Source organism: Tachyglossus aculeatus, chromosome 7, assembly GCF_015852505.1.
Source record: "Tachyglossus aculeatus isolate mTacAcu1 chromosome 7, mTacAcu1.pri, whole genome shotgun sequence".
Taxonomy (NCBI): domain Eukaryota; kingdom Metazoa; phylum Chordata; class Mammalia; order Monotremata; family Tachyglossidae; genus Tachyglossus; species Tachyglossus aculeatus.
In genome coordinates, this window is record NC_052072.1 from 49,895,328 (window position 1) to 49,915,731 (window position 20,404).

The following is a 20,404-nucleotide window of genomic DNA, read 5'->3' on the forward strand; positions in this document are numbered from 1 at the left end:
TAGAATAGATAGGTACAAGTAAAATAAATAAATAAATAGAGTAATAAATATGTGTCAATCAATCAATCAATCAATCGTATTTATTGAGCACTTACTGTGTGCAGAGCACTGTACTAAGTGCTTGGGAAGTACAAGTCGGCAACATATAGAGACAGTCCCTACCCAACAGTGGGCTCACAGTCTAGAAGGGGGAGACAGAGAACAAAACCAAACATACTAACAAAATAAAATAAATAGAATAGATAGGTACAAGTAAAATAAATAGAGTAATAAATATGTATCAATCAATCAATCGTATTAATTGAGCACTTACTGTGTGCAGAGCACTGTACTAAGCACTTGGGAAGTACAAGCTGGCAACATATAGAGACAGTCCCTACCCAACAGTGGGCTCACAGTCTAGAAGGGGGAGACAGAGAACAAAACCAAACACACTAACAAAATAAAATAAATAGAATGGATAGGTACAAGTAAAATAAATAAATAAATAGAGTAATAAATATGTACAAACGTATATATATATATATATGCAGGTGCTGTGGGGAAGGGAAGGAGGTAAGATGAGGACCAGATCATCAAAACCAAAGTCAGGATGGGGTTCAAGGAGAGAATGGTCCACGGTATTCATTCAAACGTCTTTATTGAGTGCTTACTGTGTGTGGAGCTCTGTACTAAGCGCTTAGTGGTTTAGTGGATAGAGCCCGGGCTTGTGGTCAGAGGTCATGGGTGCTAATCCCGGCTCCACCGCTTGCCTGCTGTGTGACTTTGGGCAAGTCACTTAACTTCTCTGGGCCTCAGTTCCCTCATCTGGAAAATGGGGATGAAGACTGTGAGCCCCACGTGGGACAACCTGATCACCTTGTATCTACCCCAGCATTTAGAACAGCGCTTGGCACATAGTAAGCATTTAACAAATACCACGACTATTACTATTACTGTCAAAGGCAACGGAGCGGAAAAGGGGAGTACAACAGAGTAGATTGTGGAGATCGAGTAGATTGAATGGGGCTTGTTGGTCTCGGCTACAATCAATCGTATTTATTGGGCGCTTACTGTGTGCAGAGCACTGTACTAAGCGCTTGGGAAGTACAAGTTGGCAACGTATAGAGACGGTCCCTACCCAACAGTGGGGCTACAAGGAGGTTCCTGGTGGCCTTGGAGAGTTCTCTTCAATGAAAAGGGGGTGAAAAACTTGATTGTATTGGATCAAAAAGACTTGACAGAATAAAAAAGTGAAGACGGTGGATGCAATTGAAACTTTAAAGGAATCTGCATGGGATTGGGATGAGGAAGTTGGGCAATAAGTCGAGGGAGCTCTGAATCCAGAGAAGACTTGAATGTGCTTCATAATAATAATGATATTGGCATTTGTTAAGCGCTTACTATGTGCTGAGCACTGTTCAAAGTGCTGGGGTAGATATGAGGTAATGAGGTTGTCCTACATGGAGCTCACAGTCTTAATCCCCATCTTACAGATAATTAACAATAATAATAATAATAATAATGGCATTTATTAAATGCTTACTATGTGCAAAGCACTGTTCTGAGTGCTGGAGTAATCAATCAATCAATCAATCGTATGCTTACTATGTGCAAAGCACTGTTCTGAGTGCTGGAGTAATCAATCAGTCAATCAATCGTATTTATTGAGCGCTTACTGTGTGCCGAGCACTGTTCAAAGTGCTGGGGTAGATATGAGGTAATGAGGTTGTCCCACATGGAGCTCACAGTCTTAATCCCCATCTTACAGATAATTAATAATAATAATAATGGCATTTATTAAGCGCTTACTATGTGCAAAGCACTGTTCTAAGCGTTGGGGTAGAAATGAGAAAATCGGGTTGGACAGACCTCTCCCACAGCCAGTCAGAATCTGGCAGTTTGAGTTTTTGTTATTCTTAATAATGATAATATTGGTATTTGTTAAGCACTTACTATGTGCCAAGCACTGTTCTGAGTGCTGGAGTAATCAATCAATCAATCAATCGTATTTATTGAGCACTTACTATGTGCCGAGCACTGTTCAAAGTGCTGGGGTAGATATGAGGTAATGAGGTTGTCCCACATGGAGCTCACAGTCTTAATCCCCATCTTACAGATAATTAATAATAATAATAATGGCATTTATTAAGCACTTACTATGTGCAAAACACTGTTCTAAGCGTTGGGGTAGATAGGAGAAAATCGGGTTGGACAGACCTCTCCCACAGCCAGTCGGAATCTGGCAGTTTGAGTTTTTGTTATTCTTAATAATAATAATATTGGTGTTTGTTAAGCACTTACTATGTGCCAAGCACTGTTCTGAGTGCTGGAGTAATCAATCAATCAATCAATCGTATTTATTGAACACTTACTATGTGCCAAGCACTGTTCAAAGTGCTGGGGTAGATATGAGGTAATGAGGTTGTCCTACATGGAGCTCACAGTCTTATTAATCCCCAACTTACAGATAATTAATAATAATAATAATAATGGCATTTATTAAGCGCTTACTATGTGCAAAGCACTGTTCTAAGCGTTGGGGTAGATACGAGAAAATAGGGTTGGACAGACCTCTCCCACAGCCAGTCGGAATCTGGCAGTTTGAGTTTTTGTTATTCTTAATAATAATAATATTGTTGAATATTATTGAATGAATGAAAGAACAAAGAAGATGGTGAGTTCATCATGGGGTAGGGAGGGAAGCGATGAGGTCCCAAAGGCCATCCCTCCTCCCCCACCGCCCGGGGAAAGAAACGGAAAAAGCAGAAAAGGAAAAAAACAGAAACAGAAAACCGGGGAAGCAACAGGAAAGACTTAACCCTCCCCATTCCCTCTCCCCTTACCTCCTTCCCCTTCCCGCAGCACCTCTATATATGGATATAAGTTTGTACGGATTTATTACTCTATTTTATTTGTACATGTTTATTCTACTTATTTTGCTAATATGTTTTGTTTTGTCATCTGTCCCCCCTCTTCTAGACTGTGAGCCCGCTGTTGGGTAGGGACCGTCTCTATACGTTGCCAACTTGGACTTCCCAAGCGCTCAGTACAGTGCTCTGCACACGGTAAGCGCTGAATAAATACGATGGAATGAATGAGTGAATATTGGGGTGGGGTTTGTCATCATTCCTCCCTCGCTGAAGGAGGAATAGAAGAATTACTGAGCTAAAGAGAGAGCTAAATTACAGTGGGTCAGAGAGAATTGGAAATGGCAAGATCGGCCTATTGCCTGGATTTCCACTATTTCCACTGGTATTAAGCACTTACTATGTTCCAGGCACCGTCCTGAGCACTGGGGTAGATTCCAGCTAATCATGTTGGACCCCGTCCATGTTCCATATGGGGTTCACAGTCCTAACCCCATTTTCCAGATGAGGTAACTGAGGCCTAGGGAAGTGAAGTGACTTGCCTGGCAGCATCAGGATTCGAACCCAGGTCCTTCTGACTCTCTGGCCTGTGTTCTATCCACCAAGCCACACTGCTGCTTCTCAGAGTTGACGGCATGAAGTATCGAGGGATGGGACGCTTGGTAGGGGAATCCAGGGGGAATGTGATCATCTGGGACAGAGTCTAAGGGTGGAGAGGCGACTACGGAAAATTTCAAATCTCAAATCTACAATTTAAAAAAAAAAATTAAATAACAGAAGCAATTCCACTGGGAACATTTCACTAATTTATTTTTCTTATCCAACTACCTTCGCTTCAGTGTGCACTTCATCCTTCTATCCTTAGCGCTAATCAAATACCTCCTAAATCTCTGAGAGTGGAAAGCTGAAGCTCAAAAATCCTATCTTCTTCCTTGGTAGCTCTAATTAAGTTTTCCAAGCGTCTCAAGCGCTTCGACAGTGAGGTGCCTGTTTCTTGCATAGATTGTGTGTTTTCCATCTGTCTTGTAACCTGTTCAAGGTATGAGAGAGGGAAAATGAAGTTATAGCCAGCCCCATTAAAATGGATCTAAGTGACACTATGTGCGGTTTGTTCGGTTAAAGCAACAGACTATCAACTCATCATCAATCGTATTTATTGAGCGCTTACAGTGTGTAGAGCACTGTACCAAGCACTTGGGAAGTACAAGTTGGCAACATATAGAAACAGTCCCTGCCCAATAGTGGGCTCACAGTCTAAAAGGTGGGCTCACAGTCTAAAAGTCTAAAACTTATTATTTGTTCATCCTACTTTGGTCGGGACTCTGTCATGACCTTGAGAAAACCATTTGACTTTTCCCATGCCTGTTTCTTCTTCTGAAAAATGGAGATAAAGTTTACAGGAATGAGGTGAGGAATAACTGATGAAAGCGTTGTTAAAATGTCATTGCCAGCCTAAAATATCAAGTTATGTCCTTGTGGTTAGCTAGAAGAAAAAATTGGAGATACTATATCCTGCTATGTGTAATCCAAAAATACAGAGTTTAATCCAGTACTAATACTGACTAATAATTGTAGCTACAATAACTATTCATAATCACCATTTAATCCGGTGTATCAGCGGGTAGCGAGAATAGGAAATTGCACCTTGAGCTAATAAAGATGACTAATAAAGATGTCAATAATTGCTAACATTATCATTTCATACCAGGAGAAACTAGATCACAAAAAGTCTATATGTTGCCAATTTGTCCTTCCCAAGCGCTTAGTACAGTGCTCTGCACACAGTAAGCGCTCAATAAATACAATTGATTGATTGATTGATTGATTGAAAAATTAATACTACTGATGGTATTTGTTAAGCGCTTACTATGTGCCAAGCACTGTTCTAAGCGCCTGGGTAGATACAAGGTGATCAGGTTGTCCCACGTGGGGCTCACAGTCTTAATCTCCATTTTACAGATGAGGTAACTGAGGGCACAGAGAGGTTAAGCATCTTCCCAAAGGTCACACAGCAGACAAGTGGCGGAGCAGGAATTAGAACTCAGGTCCTCTGACTCCGAAGCCCGTGCTCTTTCCACTAAGCCACGCGGGTTACAAAATAACTTGCCACCTGTTACAAAATAAGGCAGTGAGTGGCCTAATAACAGAGAAGCAACAGGGTTTAATGAAAACACTCAGAGTCAGAGGACCTGGTTTCTAGTCATACACAGCGTGGCTAGAGAAGCAGCGTGGCTCAATGGAAAGAGCACAGGCTTCAGAGTCAGAGGTCATGGGTTCAAATCCCGGCTCGGCCAATTGTCAGCTGTGTGATCATGGGCAAGTCACTTAACTTCTGTCATGACTTCTCCCCCTTTTAGACCGTGAGCCCACTGTTGGGTAGGGACTGTCTCTATATGTTGCCAATTTGTACTTCCCAAGCGCTTAGTACAGTGCTCTGCACATAGTAAGTGCTCAATAAATACGATTGATGATGATGATGACTTTGAGAAAACCATTTGACTTTTCCCATGCCTGTTTCTTCTTCTGAAAAATGGAGATAAAACTGCCAACTTAGTTTACGGGAATGAGGTGAGGAATAACTGATGAAAGGGTTGTTAAAATGTCATTGCCAGCCTAAAATATCAAGTTATGTGCTTGTGGTTAGTTAGAAGAAAAAATTTGAGATACTGTATCCTGCTATGTGTAATCCAAAACTACAAAGTTTAACCCAGTATTAATACTGACTAATAATCGTAACTACAATAACTATTCATAATCACCGTTTAATCTGGTATATCAGCGGGTAGCGATAATAGGAAATTGCACCTTGAGCTAATAAAGATGACTTGCTTCCAGGTATGTCAATAATTGCTAACATTATCATTTCATACCAGGAGAAACTACGTCACAAACTTCTCTGTGCCTCAGTTCCCTCGTCTGGAAAATGGGGATTCAGACTGTGAGCCCCACGTGGGACAACCTGATCACCTTGTATCCTCCCCGACGCTTAGAACAGTGCTTTGCACATAGTAAGCGCTTAACAAATGCCATCATTATTATTATATTACACCTGCTGCATGACCTTAGACAAGTTACCGTGTAACTTCTCTGTGCCTCAGTTCCCACATCTGCAAAATGGAGATTCAGTTCATTCATTCATTCAATCGTATTTATTGAGCACTTACTGTGTGCAGAGCACCGTACTAAGCGCTTATCCAATCCCTCTTCTCCCTCCTACTACTTAGTCTGTGAGCCCCCATTGGGACATGATTATCTTGTACCCATCCCAGTGCTTAGTACGGTGCTTGGCTTACAGTAAACGTTTCACGAATACCACAATAATTATAATTAAACTTAATCTGGTACCCAACTAATATTTAGGTAACACAAGCAATGGAAACTTCAGAAACTTTCATCTTTCCTTTTCTACATCTTATAAGAGTAGGCAGAGAAAAGGTAGAGGATGATAGAAAATGATACCTTCTACCATTCCAGATTTTAGAAAACATCAATATAAAATGTAGAGCTTATTACAACACTATACATCTGAGTGGGGCTCGACAAATAACTGGAATTGAAAAAAGAAATCAACCGGGTGGGACAGCAGAGAGGTGTGAAATAGGCAGATCTCCCTCTGCGCCTCAATTTCCCCATGTTTAAGATATATTTCCCTAATCACGTGGAATTTTACGGACTATGAAATGGTTTACCTGCAGTTCAGTTAATGCGGCGGATTTGACTAGTAATGCAATGGACTGAGGCATCAAAGTAAATTGCTGTGGCAGAGACATTTCCAATTGTCCAGACTCCTCAGTCAACCACTGCTGAATCTGATCTTCAAACCTTTGAATATATACAGCGCTGTATCATTTGGTTTGCACTCTACACAATAAACATTTTCCTCTCATGTGCGTTCTCTGTACTGTTTTCCACAGTTTCACCTCACCAAATTGAGGAAGAAAGACACTTGCAACTAAATCTAATAAAGGATCCTGGTTAATCGCACAATCCCCTCATTTTATAATGAGTTTAAGCAGTACAAACTTCCTCCAAGCTTAAAATGTTGGTTTTTTTAACTGAAATGCAAGCTTAAATACAAATTGAAAGTTTGGATAAAATTATCTGGAGCTAGTTGCAATGTGGCTTGGATGCAAAGAGGTGGAGATTGGGAGTCAGAGATCGAGGGTTCTAATCTTGGCTCCGCCACTGATCAGCTGTGTGACCTTGGACAAGTCACTTGACTTCTCTGGGCCTCAGTTCCCTCATCTGTAAAATGGGGATGAAGACTGTGAGCCCCACGTGGAACAACCTCATCACCTTGTATCTACCCCAGTGCTTAGAATAGTGCTTGGCATGTAGTAAGCGCTTAAGAAATGCCATTATTATTATTATTATATATGGCATTTAGATTTTGGTTCTTTAAAGGCTGATATATGTTTTTAGATCATCATTAACTCAAATTATATGGAAATTAATTTATTTGCAAAGAACGGAATTTTTAAGCATAACTTCAACGTAACAAAATGACCGAATTAGTAGTATTTACCGGAACATGAAATCTAATTGAGCTATTTTTTTTAGCTTAGAAAAAAAACTAAATAATGATCTGTGTACTAAGTGACAACTGTTATGATAAACATGAGATGGCTCAAGTATAACAACTCCTACTCAGACGAGTTGATTTCTGCAAGCTACAGATCTTGGAAAATATTTTATAAACTTTCCAATTCTTTGTCATGAAATTCTCAGAACAGCTAGATAACAGTTAGCAAGGTGTTGGGGAACTTGGCTACCTAGGCCCTTATATTGTACTCTCCCAAGCACTTGGTACAATGCTCTGCATACGGGAAGTGGCATGTAGTAAGCGCTTAAGAAATGCCATTATTATTATTATTACATATGGCAATTAGATTTTGGTTTTTTAAAAGCTGTTATATGTTTTTTAGATCATTATTAACTCAAATTATATGGAAATTAATTTATTTGCAAAGAACAGAGCCCCTTCCTTCCTCTCCCCCTCGTCCCCCACTCCATCCCCCCATCTTACCTCCTTCCCTTCCCCACAGCACCTGGATATATGTATATATGTTTGTACATATTTATTACTCTATTTATTTATTTATTTTACTTGTACACATCTATTTTATTTATTTTATTTTGTTAGTATGTTTGGTTTTGTTCTCTGTCTCCCCCTTTTAGACTGTGAGCCCACTGTTGGGTAGGGACTGTCTCTATATGTTGCCAATTTGTACTTCCCAAGCGCTGAGTACAGTGCTCTGCACATAGTAAGCGCTCAATAAATACGATTGATGATGATGATGACGAAGTGCTGAATAAATACAACTGATTGACTGACTCTCCCTATAAACTTACACATTCAAGATAAGGAATCCAAATACCTAAAAGACAAACAAACCAAAAAAAAAACCCCAAACTATATTTGCTGCTCTCCAACTCTTATGGTTAAGGAAATCAAGGTTTCTTTAACATTTCTTCTGCTACTTACCTTTTGCTTTCTTGCCTCTCTTGCCGAAGGCAGGTTGAAAGACGAGCTGAGAGTAGTTTCTCTATGGAGAAAGAGGGATTTGAAGCTTCCACAGGCAGGTATTCCTTCTTTTTGCCAGGTTTGAGATGCACACAGGCATCATTCTGCTCTAGAATCATTCCCAATGCATCATTCAGCTTCAAAGTCTTCTTAGAGTCGCTCTCTGAACTACAAGACAAAACGTTTTTATATATAACTAAAAGGTGGTTTAGTTGATCTGCAGAACCAAATAAAAATCCTGCCATGCCTAAAGCAGTGTCCTCAAACACTGCTGCATCTGATCTTCAAACCTTTGAATATATATATATATATATATATATATATATATATATATACAGCCTTATCCTTTGATTGGCACTTGGCACAATAAACGTTTTCCTCTCATGTGCATCCTCTGTGCTGCTTTTATTGTTAAAGCCTCACCAAATAGAGGAAATAGTCTTGCAACTAAATCTCATAAAGGATCCTGGTTAATCACGCAATCCTCTCGTTCTATAATGAGTTAAAGCAGAACAAAAGGGTAGAAGAGAACATCAGAGGGAAAATATTGTATTTCTACCATTTCTCACTAGATCAAAACGGACCCTTCCTGTTGTTGGCAGCTTTGAGGCACTCCCACGGTTAGAGGATGGGATGCAGGCGAGGAGCCTGTGAAAGAGACAGAGAAAGGGCAGAGAGATAGGAGGAGAACCAGGAGAGAGCAGTTTTGTTGAAGCCAAGTAGTGTGTGAAGTACTCAGAAATACTGAAAAAGACAACTACAACCCAAGTAAGAAACATAAAGAAAGATGGGGGAAGGGGAGTGAAGGCCAGGGGAAAGGTTGGGAGAGCGGTGATTCAAGGAAAGCCAACACAGGCATAGGATCATAGAATTGAATGACAATTTTTGTCATCTATTCCATTCCAGAGGAAAACACATTTTTACAGAATACCCAAATTAGAACTATTTTCTGATCATTCTACTTAATATCTGACATTTAACCCCCACCCCACCCCCCAAAAAGAGTATAAGCACACCATTCATAACTCTGCTGGATCTCCTTCTGGGTTCTCAACCTGGCTTGTTCCCACGCCGAAGGACGAATGAATTTCTTTAAATGTTCCTTAGAAAAGTAAACACATATTTCTCCATCTCTGCTCAGGGCTTCTACAGACATACAGAAGAGAGGGGTGAACATAAAGTCTCTATTAGCATATGTTTAGGGATAAACGTAAAATCCCTATGCGCGTTTTTAAAAAAGTTTTCAGAGGAGCAAAAAAAAAAGTATATTTTTTCATTACTCACCACTCCTTCTCCCTGGCCTTCATTCTCCACTCCCTCACTCTCCTTAAACTTGTGTCCCCACAAACCCTCCTCCCCAAATCCCGTACCCCAACCACTAATGCTGTCCCCACAACCTCAAACCTGAAATCCATCACAGGGACCTTTTTTATTTTTAACTTGCCTGGCCATCTTCTGCATCCCCCAAACCTGCAGGGCAGCAGAGACGGGAACAAGATGGGAGAATTCAGGAAAGTGCTCCGCCCTCCTCACCCCAATCCTGTCTCTGCCTCCCCACGGATTTGGGGAGTGGGATGCGGTGGGTTAGGAGGGAATGAGGGCAGTACCATAAAGAAGAAAACAGGCCCCTGCCGTGTGGATGGAGTCACAGGGCAAGGAGTCAACAGAGGAGGTGAAGACTGGGTGAAAGAAGGACAGGGGAGCCATGGATGCCTAGGGTTAAAGAAGAAGGGGCAAGTGGAGCCTGAGGCAATCAATCAATCAATCAATAGTATTTATTGCGTGCTTACTGCGTACAGAGCACTGTACTAGGCTCTCAAAAGAAAACAATACAGCAGAATTAGCAAAAGTTCCCCGCCCACAACGGGCTTGCAGTCTACAGGGGGAGATAAACATTAATGTGAATATAGACATCATTTATAATATGTCATTTTAAGATATACACATAAATTTAAAGATTAGGAGAGAGTGGAGCAAATAAGCCCCCTCCTTCCTCTCCCCCTCCTCCCTCTTTCCATCCCTCTCACCTTACCTCCTTCCCTTCCCCACAGCATCTGTATATATGTATATATGTTTGTACATATTTATTACTCTATTATTTATTTATTTTACTTGTACATATTTATTCTATTTATTTTATTCTGTTAATATGTTTTGTTCTCTGTCTCCCCCTTCTAGACAGTGAGCCCACTGTTGGGTAGGGACCGTCTCTATATGTTTCCAACTTGTACTTCCCAAGTGCTTAGTACAGTGCTCTGCACACAGTAAGTGCTCAATAAATACGATTGAATGAACGAATGAATGAACAAGTACGGCTTAATGAAAAGCCGTGTTTCCTAATTAATTAATTCATTCATTCAATTGTATTTATTGAGCGTTTACTGTGTGCAGAGCACTGTACTAATCGCTTGGGATGGATAGAACACAGGCCTGGGAGTCAGAAGGACTTGAGTTCTAATCCCGATTCCGCCATTGGTCTGCTGTGTGACTTTAGACAAGTCCCTTCACTTCTCTGTGCCTCTGTTACCTCATCTGTAAAATATGGATTGACTGTGAGCCCCATGTGGGACATGGACGGTGTCCGACCTAATTAGCCTGTACCTACCCCAGTGCTTGGCCGAAAGAAAGAAAGAAAGAAAGAAAGAAAGAAAGAAAGAAAGAAAGAAAGAAAGAAAGAAAGAAGGAAAGAAGGAAGGAAAGAAGGAAAGAAGGAAAGAAGGAAAGAAGGAAAGAAAGAAGGAAAGAAAGAAAGAAGGAAAGAAAGAAAGAAAGAAAGAAGGAAAGAAAGAAAGAAGGAAAGAAAGAAAGAAGGAAAGAAAGCAGGAAAGAAGGAAAGAAGGAAAGAAAGAAAGAAAGAAAGAAAGAAAGAAAGAAAGAAAGAAAGAAAAAGAAAGAAAGAAAGAAAAAACAAAGAAAGAAGGAAAGAAAGCAGGAAAGAAGGAAAGAAAGCAGGAAAGAAGGAAAGAAGGAAAGAAAGAAAGAAGAAAGAGAAAGAAAGAAAGAAAGAAAGAAAGAGAAAGAAAGAAGGAAAGAAGGAAAGAAGGAAAGAAGGAAAGAAGGAAAGAAAGAAGAAAAGGAAGAAAGGAAGGAAGGAAGGAAGGAAGGAAGGAAGGAAGGAAGGAAGGAAGGAAGGAAGAGAGAAAGAGAGAAAGAGAGGAAGAGAGAAAGAGAGAAAGAAAGAAAGAAAGAAAAAAAGAAAGAAAGAAAGAAAGAAAGAAAGAAAGAAAGAAAGAAAAGGAAAGAAAGAAAGAAAAGGAAAGAAAGAAAGAAAAAGACAGCTGACAACAACAGGAAGATTTCTGTTGTGCTGCCCAGCAACAGGTGGTTAATATATCCAACATCCATGAAATAGTTTTGAGCATTAAGTATACATCTTCACATTCTAATATCAACAGTATTGGGCCAAAAGGAGTCCAAAAATTAAAATGTGTTAAATACCTCTATTTAGCCTAAATTTTCCTTGAATTACAGTCTAATGCTCCCCAAGAGTTACCTGGCCTAGCCTCACCCATTACAGGACTCGGTAATCACATGTTTCTCTGTGTGGCTCTTTCAGATCTGTACTCTGAGATCCCTTGGAGTCTCATCGGCCATGCCAGGCTAAAAGAAAGCAAGGTCATCTTCCTCCATGTACACTGAGTAAGGATTTACGGGCTTAAAAATATAATTTAGGGGATAATTCACTTGGGAGTCTTAAAATTCAAGTTCAGATTCTATTTTAGCTTTTCTTTTTGATTCTCGTACAACAGCACCTGTTTTTTGTTCAGTAAAATTCAGGTTCAGGTGTTATTTTAGCTTTTATTTTTTGGCTCACATGCAGCGGCATCTGTTTTTCATTCAATAACATTTCTCCTTACTGGTGCTCACCAGAGTCAAAAGACTGAATAAGCCCTTCTCATAAATACCTATCCAAATAATATTGCTTAATTTTCAACATTCAAACTCTAGTATAAATTCTAAATTTAACAATATGATAATAATAATAATAATAATGGCATTTCTTAAGCGCTTACTATGTGCAAAGCACTGTTCTAAGCACTTGGGAGGTTACAAGGTGATCAGGTTGTCCCACGGGGGGCTCACGTCTTCATCCCCATTTTACAGATGAGGGAACTGAGGCCCAGAGAAGTTAAGTGACTTGCTCAAAGTCACACAGCTGACAATTGGCGGAGCTGGGATTTGAACCCATGACCTCTGACTCCAAAGCCCGGGCTCTTCTCCACTGAGCCACGCTGCTTCTCTGCAATATCCTAATTTTGAGTCTTTAGTGATGGCTGAATATTGAAATAAGAACACTGCAGCCGTCTGTAGAAGAGCATGACATTTTAAAGTAACCACACATGCCAGGTACCCAAGGAAATTTCATACATAATGGAAGACAGAAAGGAAGTCCCCCCCAGAAAAAGATTTTTTTGATGTATTTTAAAATGGCCATGCCTTCCAGATATCACGTTCTAAAATACACCATCGATTCTCCTACTAAGAAAATGCTCTTGTATTTATTGTTTCAGGTTTTACCTTAGTTTTTTTTTCAAATAAGCTAAGTTTTGTTAATGGTATTTGTTAAGTGCTTACTATGTGTCAAACACCGTTCTAGGCGCTGGGGTGGTTATGGGGTAATCAGGTTGGACACAGTCCCTGTCCCACACAGGAATCACAGGCTCAACTCCCGATTTTCAGGTGAGGGAACTGAGGCACAGAGAAGTTAAATGACTTACCCAAGGACACCCAGCAGGTTCATGGCAGAGCAGGATTAGAACCCAGGTTCCCTGACCTCCACGCCTATGCTCTTTCCACTAGGCCACGCTGCTTCAATCGGATTAAATCAGGTCAAATCCTAAAAGTCTTTACCTGCCTTTACCCTTTTACCTGTCCCGGCCCAGATCCCATTTCTGAACCAGCATTGATCACGTCTCCTGCCAAGTTATCCAGGAGGAGAAGTTCACCACAAGCTTCTGTTTGTTTGGGACTCGATAAAAGCGGGATGTTGGAATCCACCACTAAGGTGACCATCAGTGACCCTCCCAAATATCAGACAAGGAAATGGTCATCACATGGATAATGTTGGGCACGCAGCCAAACACGAACAGGTCATAGCCACCATTTTGCGGAAGAATGCCAATTCCATGCAATCCTATCACATTTCTCCAAAGCCTTTGTGTTCCCCTCTCAGTCTGTGGGAACTTTCCTGCCGCAGCTGAGTTGTGGAACTTTGCCTCAGAAGCCCTCGTGGAGGGGGGCTCGGGGCTGATGATTTTAAAAACATGCGTAAAAGCATCCGGTTCCATATCAGAACAAGACAGGAGACATGCCAGATGAAAACCAGACTGTGTGTTGGAAAATTGGACAAACTTAAGATCCTCACTGAAGCTCCTTATGGTCACGGAACTTGGGACTTATTTATTCTGTACTTCCCTTTTAGACTGTGAGCCCACTGTTGGGTAGGGACTGTCTCTATACGTTGCCAACTTGTACTTCCCAAGCGCTTAGTACAGTGCTCTGCACACAGTAAGCGCTCAATAAATACGATTGATTGATTGATTGATTCCCTAGCACCAAGTAGAGTGCACCTTGCCAAGGGGATGTTTGATCAATGCTAATGGTACTATCAGTACTATCTGCAACCCATCACAAACTGAAACTCGCGTTATGATGGGAAATCATTAAACTAGTCATCTATTTCTATATGAAATAAGCCTTTCAAGAAACTGAAATTCTGAAATGCTTAAAGTCCCACAAGAAGTCAGCAGCAAAGGCAAGATGTCAAGGAAAGTGTTCGCCCTTCAATCCAGTACTGAGTTCGTTCAGCCTCTCAAATAAAAGCCTACAGTGATACAATCAATAATGATAATAACAGTTTCACTTCTTTACTGAAAAGAAGGCATAAGCTCTAACCAATCTATTTTACGCAATTCCTGTACCAGAAGAGAAAAAACTCAGCCAAGGAAATTGGGTTCAGAAGATCTCATTTATAGGCCATAAATACTATAAACACCATACTGAATTTAGCAGACTTCAATTTAATACCTGACATGATCGGTAACGTCAGTGGCATCCAATCCTTCAGTCTATGGTTAATGCATAAAGAAATGATAGCATCCCAAGGGATGTCTTTAACTGAAAATCCACCCTCTCCGGATGAGGCTAACTCTTTGTCCTTTAACTTGAAGTAGACTCTGCTCAGTAAATCCTCCACCTGAACCTGAAGAACTGGTTGAGTCTGATGCGAACTGGGAATCTGAGAAGCATACTGAAAAATTGTGGTGCAAATACAGTTCCAAGGGGCTGAAAAACATAAAGTACAATTTGCGGGGAAAAGGCGGCACTTCAGGATACATATTAGCTGAATCATGACTATAAATATGATATGTTTAAATGATATTAATGAATGAATATGTGATTATGCTAATTAATACTAGTTATGCCGATTACTAACCCAAGATCAGGAAGAAGGAGGACAACAAGCCTCTCGGTTTCTTTTTCCTTTGCTTTCCACATCACTTTGTCTCCTCCTACCTTAGCTCACTGCTCTCCTACTATAACCTAGCCCACAAAGCTCACTCCTCTAATGCCAACCTACTCACTGTACCTCAGTCTCTTCAATCTCTCCACCGACCTCTCGTCCACCTCCTGCCTCTTCAAACCCCCTCCCTCTTCAAATCCGGCAATCACTTTCCCCACTTTCAAAGACTTAGTGATGGCACATCTCCTCCAAGAGGCCTTCCCTGACTAAGTCCTCATTTCCTCTTCTCCCACTCCCTTCTGTGTCGCCTTTTCACTTGGATTTGCTCCCGTTAGTCAACCCCTCCCTCAGCCCCACAGCACGTATGAACATATCTGTAAATTTATTCATTTATATTAACATCCGTCTCTCCCTGTAGATTGTAAACTCGTGGGCGGGGAATGTGCCTTCCAACTCAGTTATACTGTGCTCTCACAAGTGCTTAGTATGCTGCTGTGCGCACAATAAGCACTCAGCAAATACGTTTGATTGATTGATTCGTGGTTTAGCTCTAGAAGGGGGTTTCTGGGGACACGTCAGTCAGTCAATCATATTTATTGAGCGCTTACTCCTGCTTCTACAAACCAGCCCGCACACTTCACTCCTCCAATGCTAACCTTCTTACTGTACCTCCATGTCATCTATCTCGCCTCTGGCCTGGAACACCCTCCCTCCTCATATCTGACAGACAATTTGCTCTCCCCATTCAAAGCCATATTGAAGTCACATCCCCTCCGAGAGGCCTTCCCTGACCATTCATTCATTCATTTATTGAGCTCTTAGTGTGTGCAGAGCCTTGTACTAAGCACTTGGGAGAGTACAATATAACAACAGACAGATACATTCCCTGCCCACATTGAGCTCAGGGTCTAGAGGGGGTATATGCCAGGAGAAAAAGGATCCGGGTTCCTTATGGGTCTTTCAGCCTCACCTACACGCATGGCTAGGTAGCAACACAGTCAGGAGGGTCAACTTTAGACACTCATCAATCTTTAGCCATGGGCAAACGTTACATTAACAAACGTGTCAAAACGGAACCAGCAAATCAGAGAAAAACACTCTGTGCCAATACACTTTTTGAAACTAGGAAAGAGAACTCGAAAGAACAAAGTGCATGATACGTTAAGAAACAGCTCTTCCGCTCATCCCTACCTGAAGGAGGGATGTCTATCTGTGGGATCTGGAGGGAGAGTACTGCTTCTTTCAGCCAAGCAAGGTGCTGTGGCGTATTCCAATAGAGGTGAGGAAGTTGTCTAGTACCCCCGGGTTCCGCGAACTCAGTTACGGGCCACGAGAGATTACTTAACCATCCTGAGGATATCGCTTCGGCAAGGAATTGAAGTACACTGTTGTAGAGGTCAATGATAGGCCCGGGCTTCTGAGATGCTAGTCCAGCTAAACGTCTCTCTTTCCTGTCCCAGAAAAATCGTTGACTGAACTCACGGTGAACTCCATCTTCCACGAATTGAATAAGAGTTTGGCAGCAGAGTTTGGGGTGGCAAGGGGAATGAGAAGCCAACCATTTCACTGCCTTGGAGACCTAGAAGATAAAACATTTTTTTAAAATGGCATTTGTTAAGCGCTTTTTATGTGCCAGGCATGATACTAAGTGCTGGGGTAGAAACAAGCTAATCAGTCCCTGTTCCACACAGAGCTCATAATCTTTATCTCCAATTTACAGATAAGGTAACTGAGGCACAGAGAAATTAAGTTGCCTTCCCAAAGTCACACAGCAGACATGTGGTGGAGCTGGGATTAGAACCCAGGTTCTTCTTACTCCCAAGCCTGAGCTTTATTCACCAGGCCATGCTGCTCCCCACTTCCCTCCAATTTTCCAAGCGCTCACAATGCTCAAGTTTTGTGGTAAATGGCCTAAGGTCAGGTGGTAGTGGTTAGATTTTATTCTACAAAGTTGTTGCTGGGGTCCATTGTTTTTGTTGCGAATATCAGTTTCAGGAAGGTGGTAAGAGATCCCACCACTAATATATCTAATTAAGGATTATCTTCAAGAATGAATCAATGCTAGCTCTCTGGTTTAACTAGACAAACTGAGGTATTTTCCACCTGGATCATTAATTTTGGAGACTTTTGTCTTTTGCTTCGAGGAAATCTATCATGAGGTGATTTGTGCCTGTTCACTTGTTGGCACTATATTTCCAAATGCCTATTTAAGAATTTTATTCCCAACGTAAACAATCTCCCCCAGTTCTGGGGGATTTCAAATATGTCATTTTAAATAATGAGGGTGGTGACTAAATCTAGTTTTGAGGACGTTTTCTTACCTGGAGGTTGGCTTCCAAGTCATTTAAAAAACTAGGTATCTTAACAATAATGTAGTCAGAAATGAGTTCACTTGAAATTAAGTCCTGCAGCATGAGACCTTTAAAGACAAATCAAAAGTAAAAAAACAGGCTTGCTTCTTTTAACTGTATTTCTGAGAAAATCTGAAGGAGAAAAAGAGCACGTTTATATCATTTCATTCATTCAATCATATTTATTGATTTACTTTACTAAGCGCTTGGAAAGTACAATTCTGCAATAAATAGAGACAATCCCTACCCAACCACGGGCTCACAGTCTAGAAGGGGGGAGACAGACATCGAAACAAGTCAACAGGCATCAATGGCATCAATATAAATAAATAAATATAATAATTATAAATAAATATAAGACCATTAAGATTGGCTATCTAATCTAGTTTTCAATTTTCTATTTTGAGCCCAATTCTAGCAACATCCAAAAAGGTAGCAAAACAAAAGCAACACACCCTTTTCCACATCTTTTTCTATTTCATCTTTTCCCTGAATGGGAACTAGGATTATTAGAGGTATAACTGGAAGGACAGGTTTGGCCTGAAGCAACTTTTTCAACTGAAGCAATGCTGAAATCCAGGATTCATCTATTTTTGTTGTATCTTCATTTTTCTCTCTCACTGGAAGGAGGAGAATGAAGCCACTGGTTCCAAGAAAATCCCTCTGACTTTTAGCCACCTCCAGTTCGGCATCATTGAGAATGCCTTGGACTACCTAGGTTAAAAAAAAGGTTACAATACAATTTTTACACATTTTGTTGTTTAAATTCACTAGGAATACAATAAAGGAATATACTTCCGCTAGATATTTTTCAGAGCTAACCAATCAATCATTGGTATTTATTGAGCACTTACTTTGTGTTAGCACATCTAAGAGCATGGGAAAATTCCTGCCCACAAAGAGCTTACAGTCTACAGGGATACGGAAAGGGCATTACAACAATCAAGCGTTAAAATTTTTCTGGCAGTGTGGAAGATGACACTTTTTAATGACACCCCACAGTTTGAGTCTCTAGGGACATTATACAGGGACATGCGTCATCAATTACAATATGTTGCCAACTTGTACTTCCCAAGCGCTTAGTACAGTGCTCTGCACCCAGTAAGCGCTCAATAAATACGATTGATGATGATGATGATGATGGTGAATTACAACCCACTCCAAGCAGCTTTAATCCTGAAAGACTCTTCTTAACAGAAGCCTAGGTATACTGCGCATTCAGTCACTGGGGAAAGGTTATAATGACCTTTGTTTGAGGTTTCTAACTGAACTTTTCATCTTCCCTTCCAAACTCTCTCCTCCCCACGATTTTCCCATCTCTGTCGACAAAACCACCCTTCTTCCTGTCTCGCAAGCCCGCAACCTTGGCATTATCCTTGACTCAGGGTCAGTCAGTCACTGAATCTTGTCAGTTCAATCTCAATCAATCAATCAATCAATCAAACATATTTATTGAGCGCTTACTGTGTGCAGAGCACTGTACTAAGCACTTGGGAAGTACAAGTCGGCAACACATAGAGACAGTCCCTACCCTCTCCACAATTCACTCTTTCTTCTGCATCCAAGAAGCTAACACACTGGCTCGAGCACTTGCTATAACCTCTCTCGGCTATCATTTCTGCCTCCTTGCTGACCTTCCTTCTGACCTCTCTCCACTCCAGTCCATACTTCATGCTGTTGCCCAGATCATTTTTCTAAAAGATCATTCTGCATATCTCCCTATTCCTCAAGTGCCTCCAATTCTGCTGAATCGAGCAGAAATTCCTCATCAATGGATTCCGGGGACTTCAGGCAGTCATGTCCTCCCGGCCTGAAACTAGTTCCCCCTACAAATGCCCCATGTGAGACACAGACTGTGTCCAATGTGATTAGCTTGCATCTACTTTCAGTGCTTTCCTTCTCCTGATCGTACCTGGAGAGTTTTCAGTCCTCTACCAGTCTCGGCTAAGGGAGGGGAGAATCAAGCAGGGGCATATCCATTCCATTCCTAGCTTGGGCAGTGGCTAGTGAGTGGAAGGCAATCTGCTACAAGTCTGTACTGGGCAGCAGTGGCACGGGACAGAGTCGAGGGCAGAGACTCAAGTTTACCGTGTGGAAGAAGGCAATAGTAAACCACTTCCGTATTTCTACCAAGAAAACGTTACCAAAACGACTGCGGATGGAGGTGGGGCGTTCAGGGAGAGTTGTGTCCACGGAGCTGCTATGGGTCAGAAATGACTCGACAGCATAAGACAAGAGGCAAGACCACAGTGCTTAGAAGAGTAAGCTAACAAATACCATCATCATTATTATTATTATCATTATTACCCAAAAGACTAGGACTCGCCCCATCTTTAAAGTCTTAATCAAATCATATCTCCACCAGGAAGCCTTCCCTAAGCGCTTAGTACAGTGCTCTGCACATAGTAAGCGCTCAATAAATACGATTGATTGATTGATTCCCTAACTAAGCATTCATCTCCCCATCCTATTTCCCCTCGCTACTACTTCATCCGTGCACTTAAACCCTAAACACTGAGGTACTCCCTCCATCCTCCATACATATACTTATACCAGATTGCTTGCCCTACCTCTTATTTATTTTAATGTTGGTCTCCCTCAACAGGTTGTAAGCTCCCTGAGGGCAGGAAGTGTCTACCGACTGCACTGCACTTTTCCAAGCACTTAGTATAGTGTCTGCACAAAGTAAGCACTCAATAAATACCATTGACTGGTTGATAGATCTCTTCATCAGAGCCATTAGTGCATAAGTACTTCACGTACATGGCAATGCATTTTTCAGTTCTAAATGGGCCTTTCCTTCAGGTTACATTTAATTAATATATACTTAATTAATAAGAAACTACAGAGAAGCAGTGTGGCTCAGTGGAACGAGCACGGGCTTAGGAGTCAGAGGTCATGGGTTCGAATCCCCACTCTGACACTTGTCAGCTGTGTGACCTTGGGCAAGCCATTTAACTTCTCTGTGCCTCAGTTACCTCATCTGTAAAATGGGGATTAAGAATGTGAGCCCCGCCTGGGACAACCTGTTTACCTTGCATCCCCCCCAGTGCTTAGAACAGTGCTTCACACATAGTAAGTGCTTAACAAATACCATCATTATTATTATTACTGTATTATTACTGTAGCGAACTTTGTCATGCCTTCTCTATAGACCAGTGCTTAGAACAGTGCTCTGCACATAGTAAGCGCTTAATAAATGCTATCATTATCATTA

The 20,404-nt window shown here is 41.2% G+C and overlaps 1 protein-coding gene and 1 non-coding gene across 2 annotated transcripts in view; one reads left to right on the top strand and one right to left on the bottom strand.

Annotated features, from left to right (window-relative positions):
• Positions 1–3,669: 3,669 nt before the first annotated feature.
• The window catches only part of LOC119930634 (germinal-center associated nuclear protein-like), a 68,622-nt gene continuing 51,887 nt past the window's right edge, over positions 3,670–20,404 (bottom strand). The window contains exons 22-29 of the mRNA XM_038749173.1: positions 17,643–17,901; positions 17,158–17,255; positions 16,028–16,415; positions 14,401–14,658; positions 9,390–9,519; positions 8,335–8,541; positions 6,539–6,671; positions 3,670–3,879 (exon numbers count right to left, since the gene is read on the bottom strand). Coding sequence (XP_038605101.1) covers positions 3,721–3,879; positions 6,539–6,671; positions 8,335–8,541; positions 9,390–9,519; positions 14,401–14,658; positions 16,028–16,415; positions 17,158–17,255; positions 17,643–17,901 — 1,632 coding nt within the window. The 3' untranslated portion in view covers positions 3,670–3,720. The remainder of the gene's footprint in view (positions 3,880–6,538; positions 6,672–8,334; positions 8,542–9,389; positions 9,520–14,400; positions 14,659–16,027; positions 16,416–17,157; positions 17,256–17,642; positions 17,902–20,404) is intronic.
• Positions 19,082–19,220, top strand: LOC119931121. Its single transcript, XR_005451982.1, has one exon. It is a non-coding gene; the product is annotated as a small nucleolar RNA SNORA7 (small nucleolar RNA).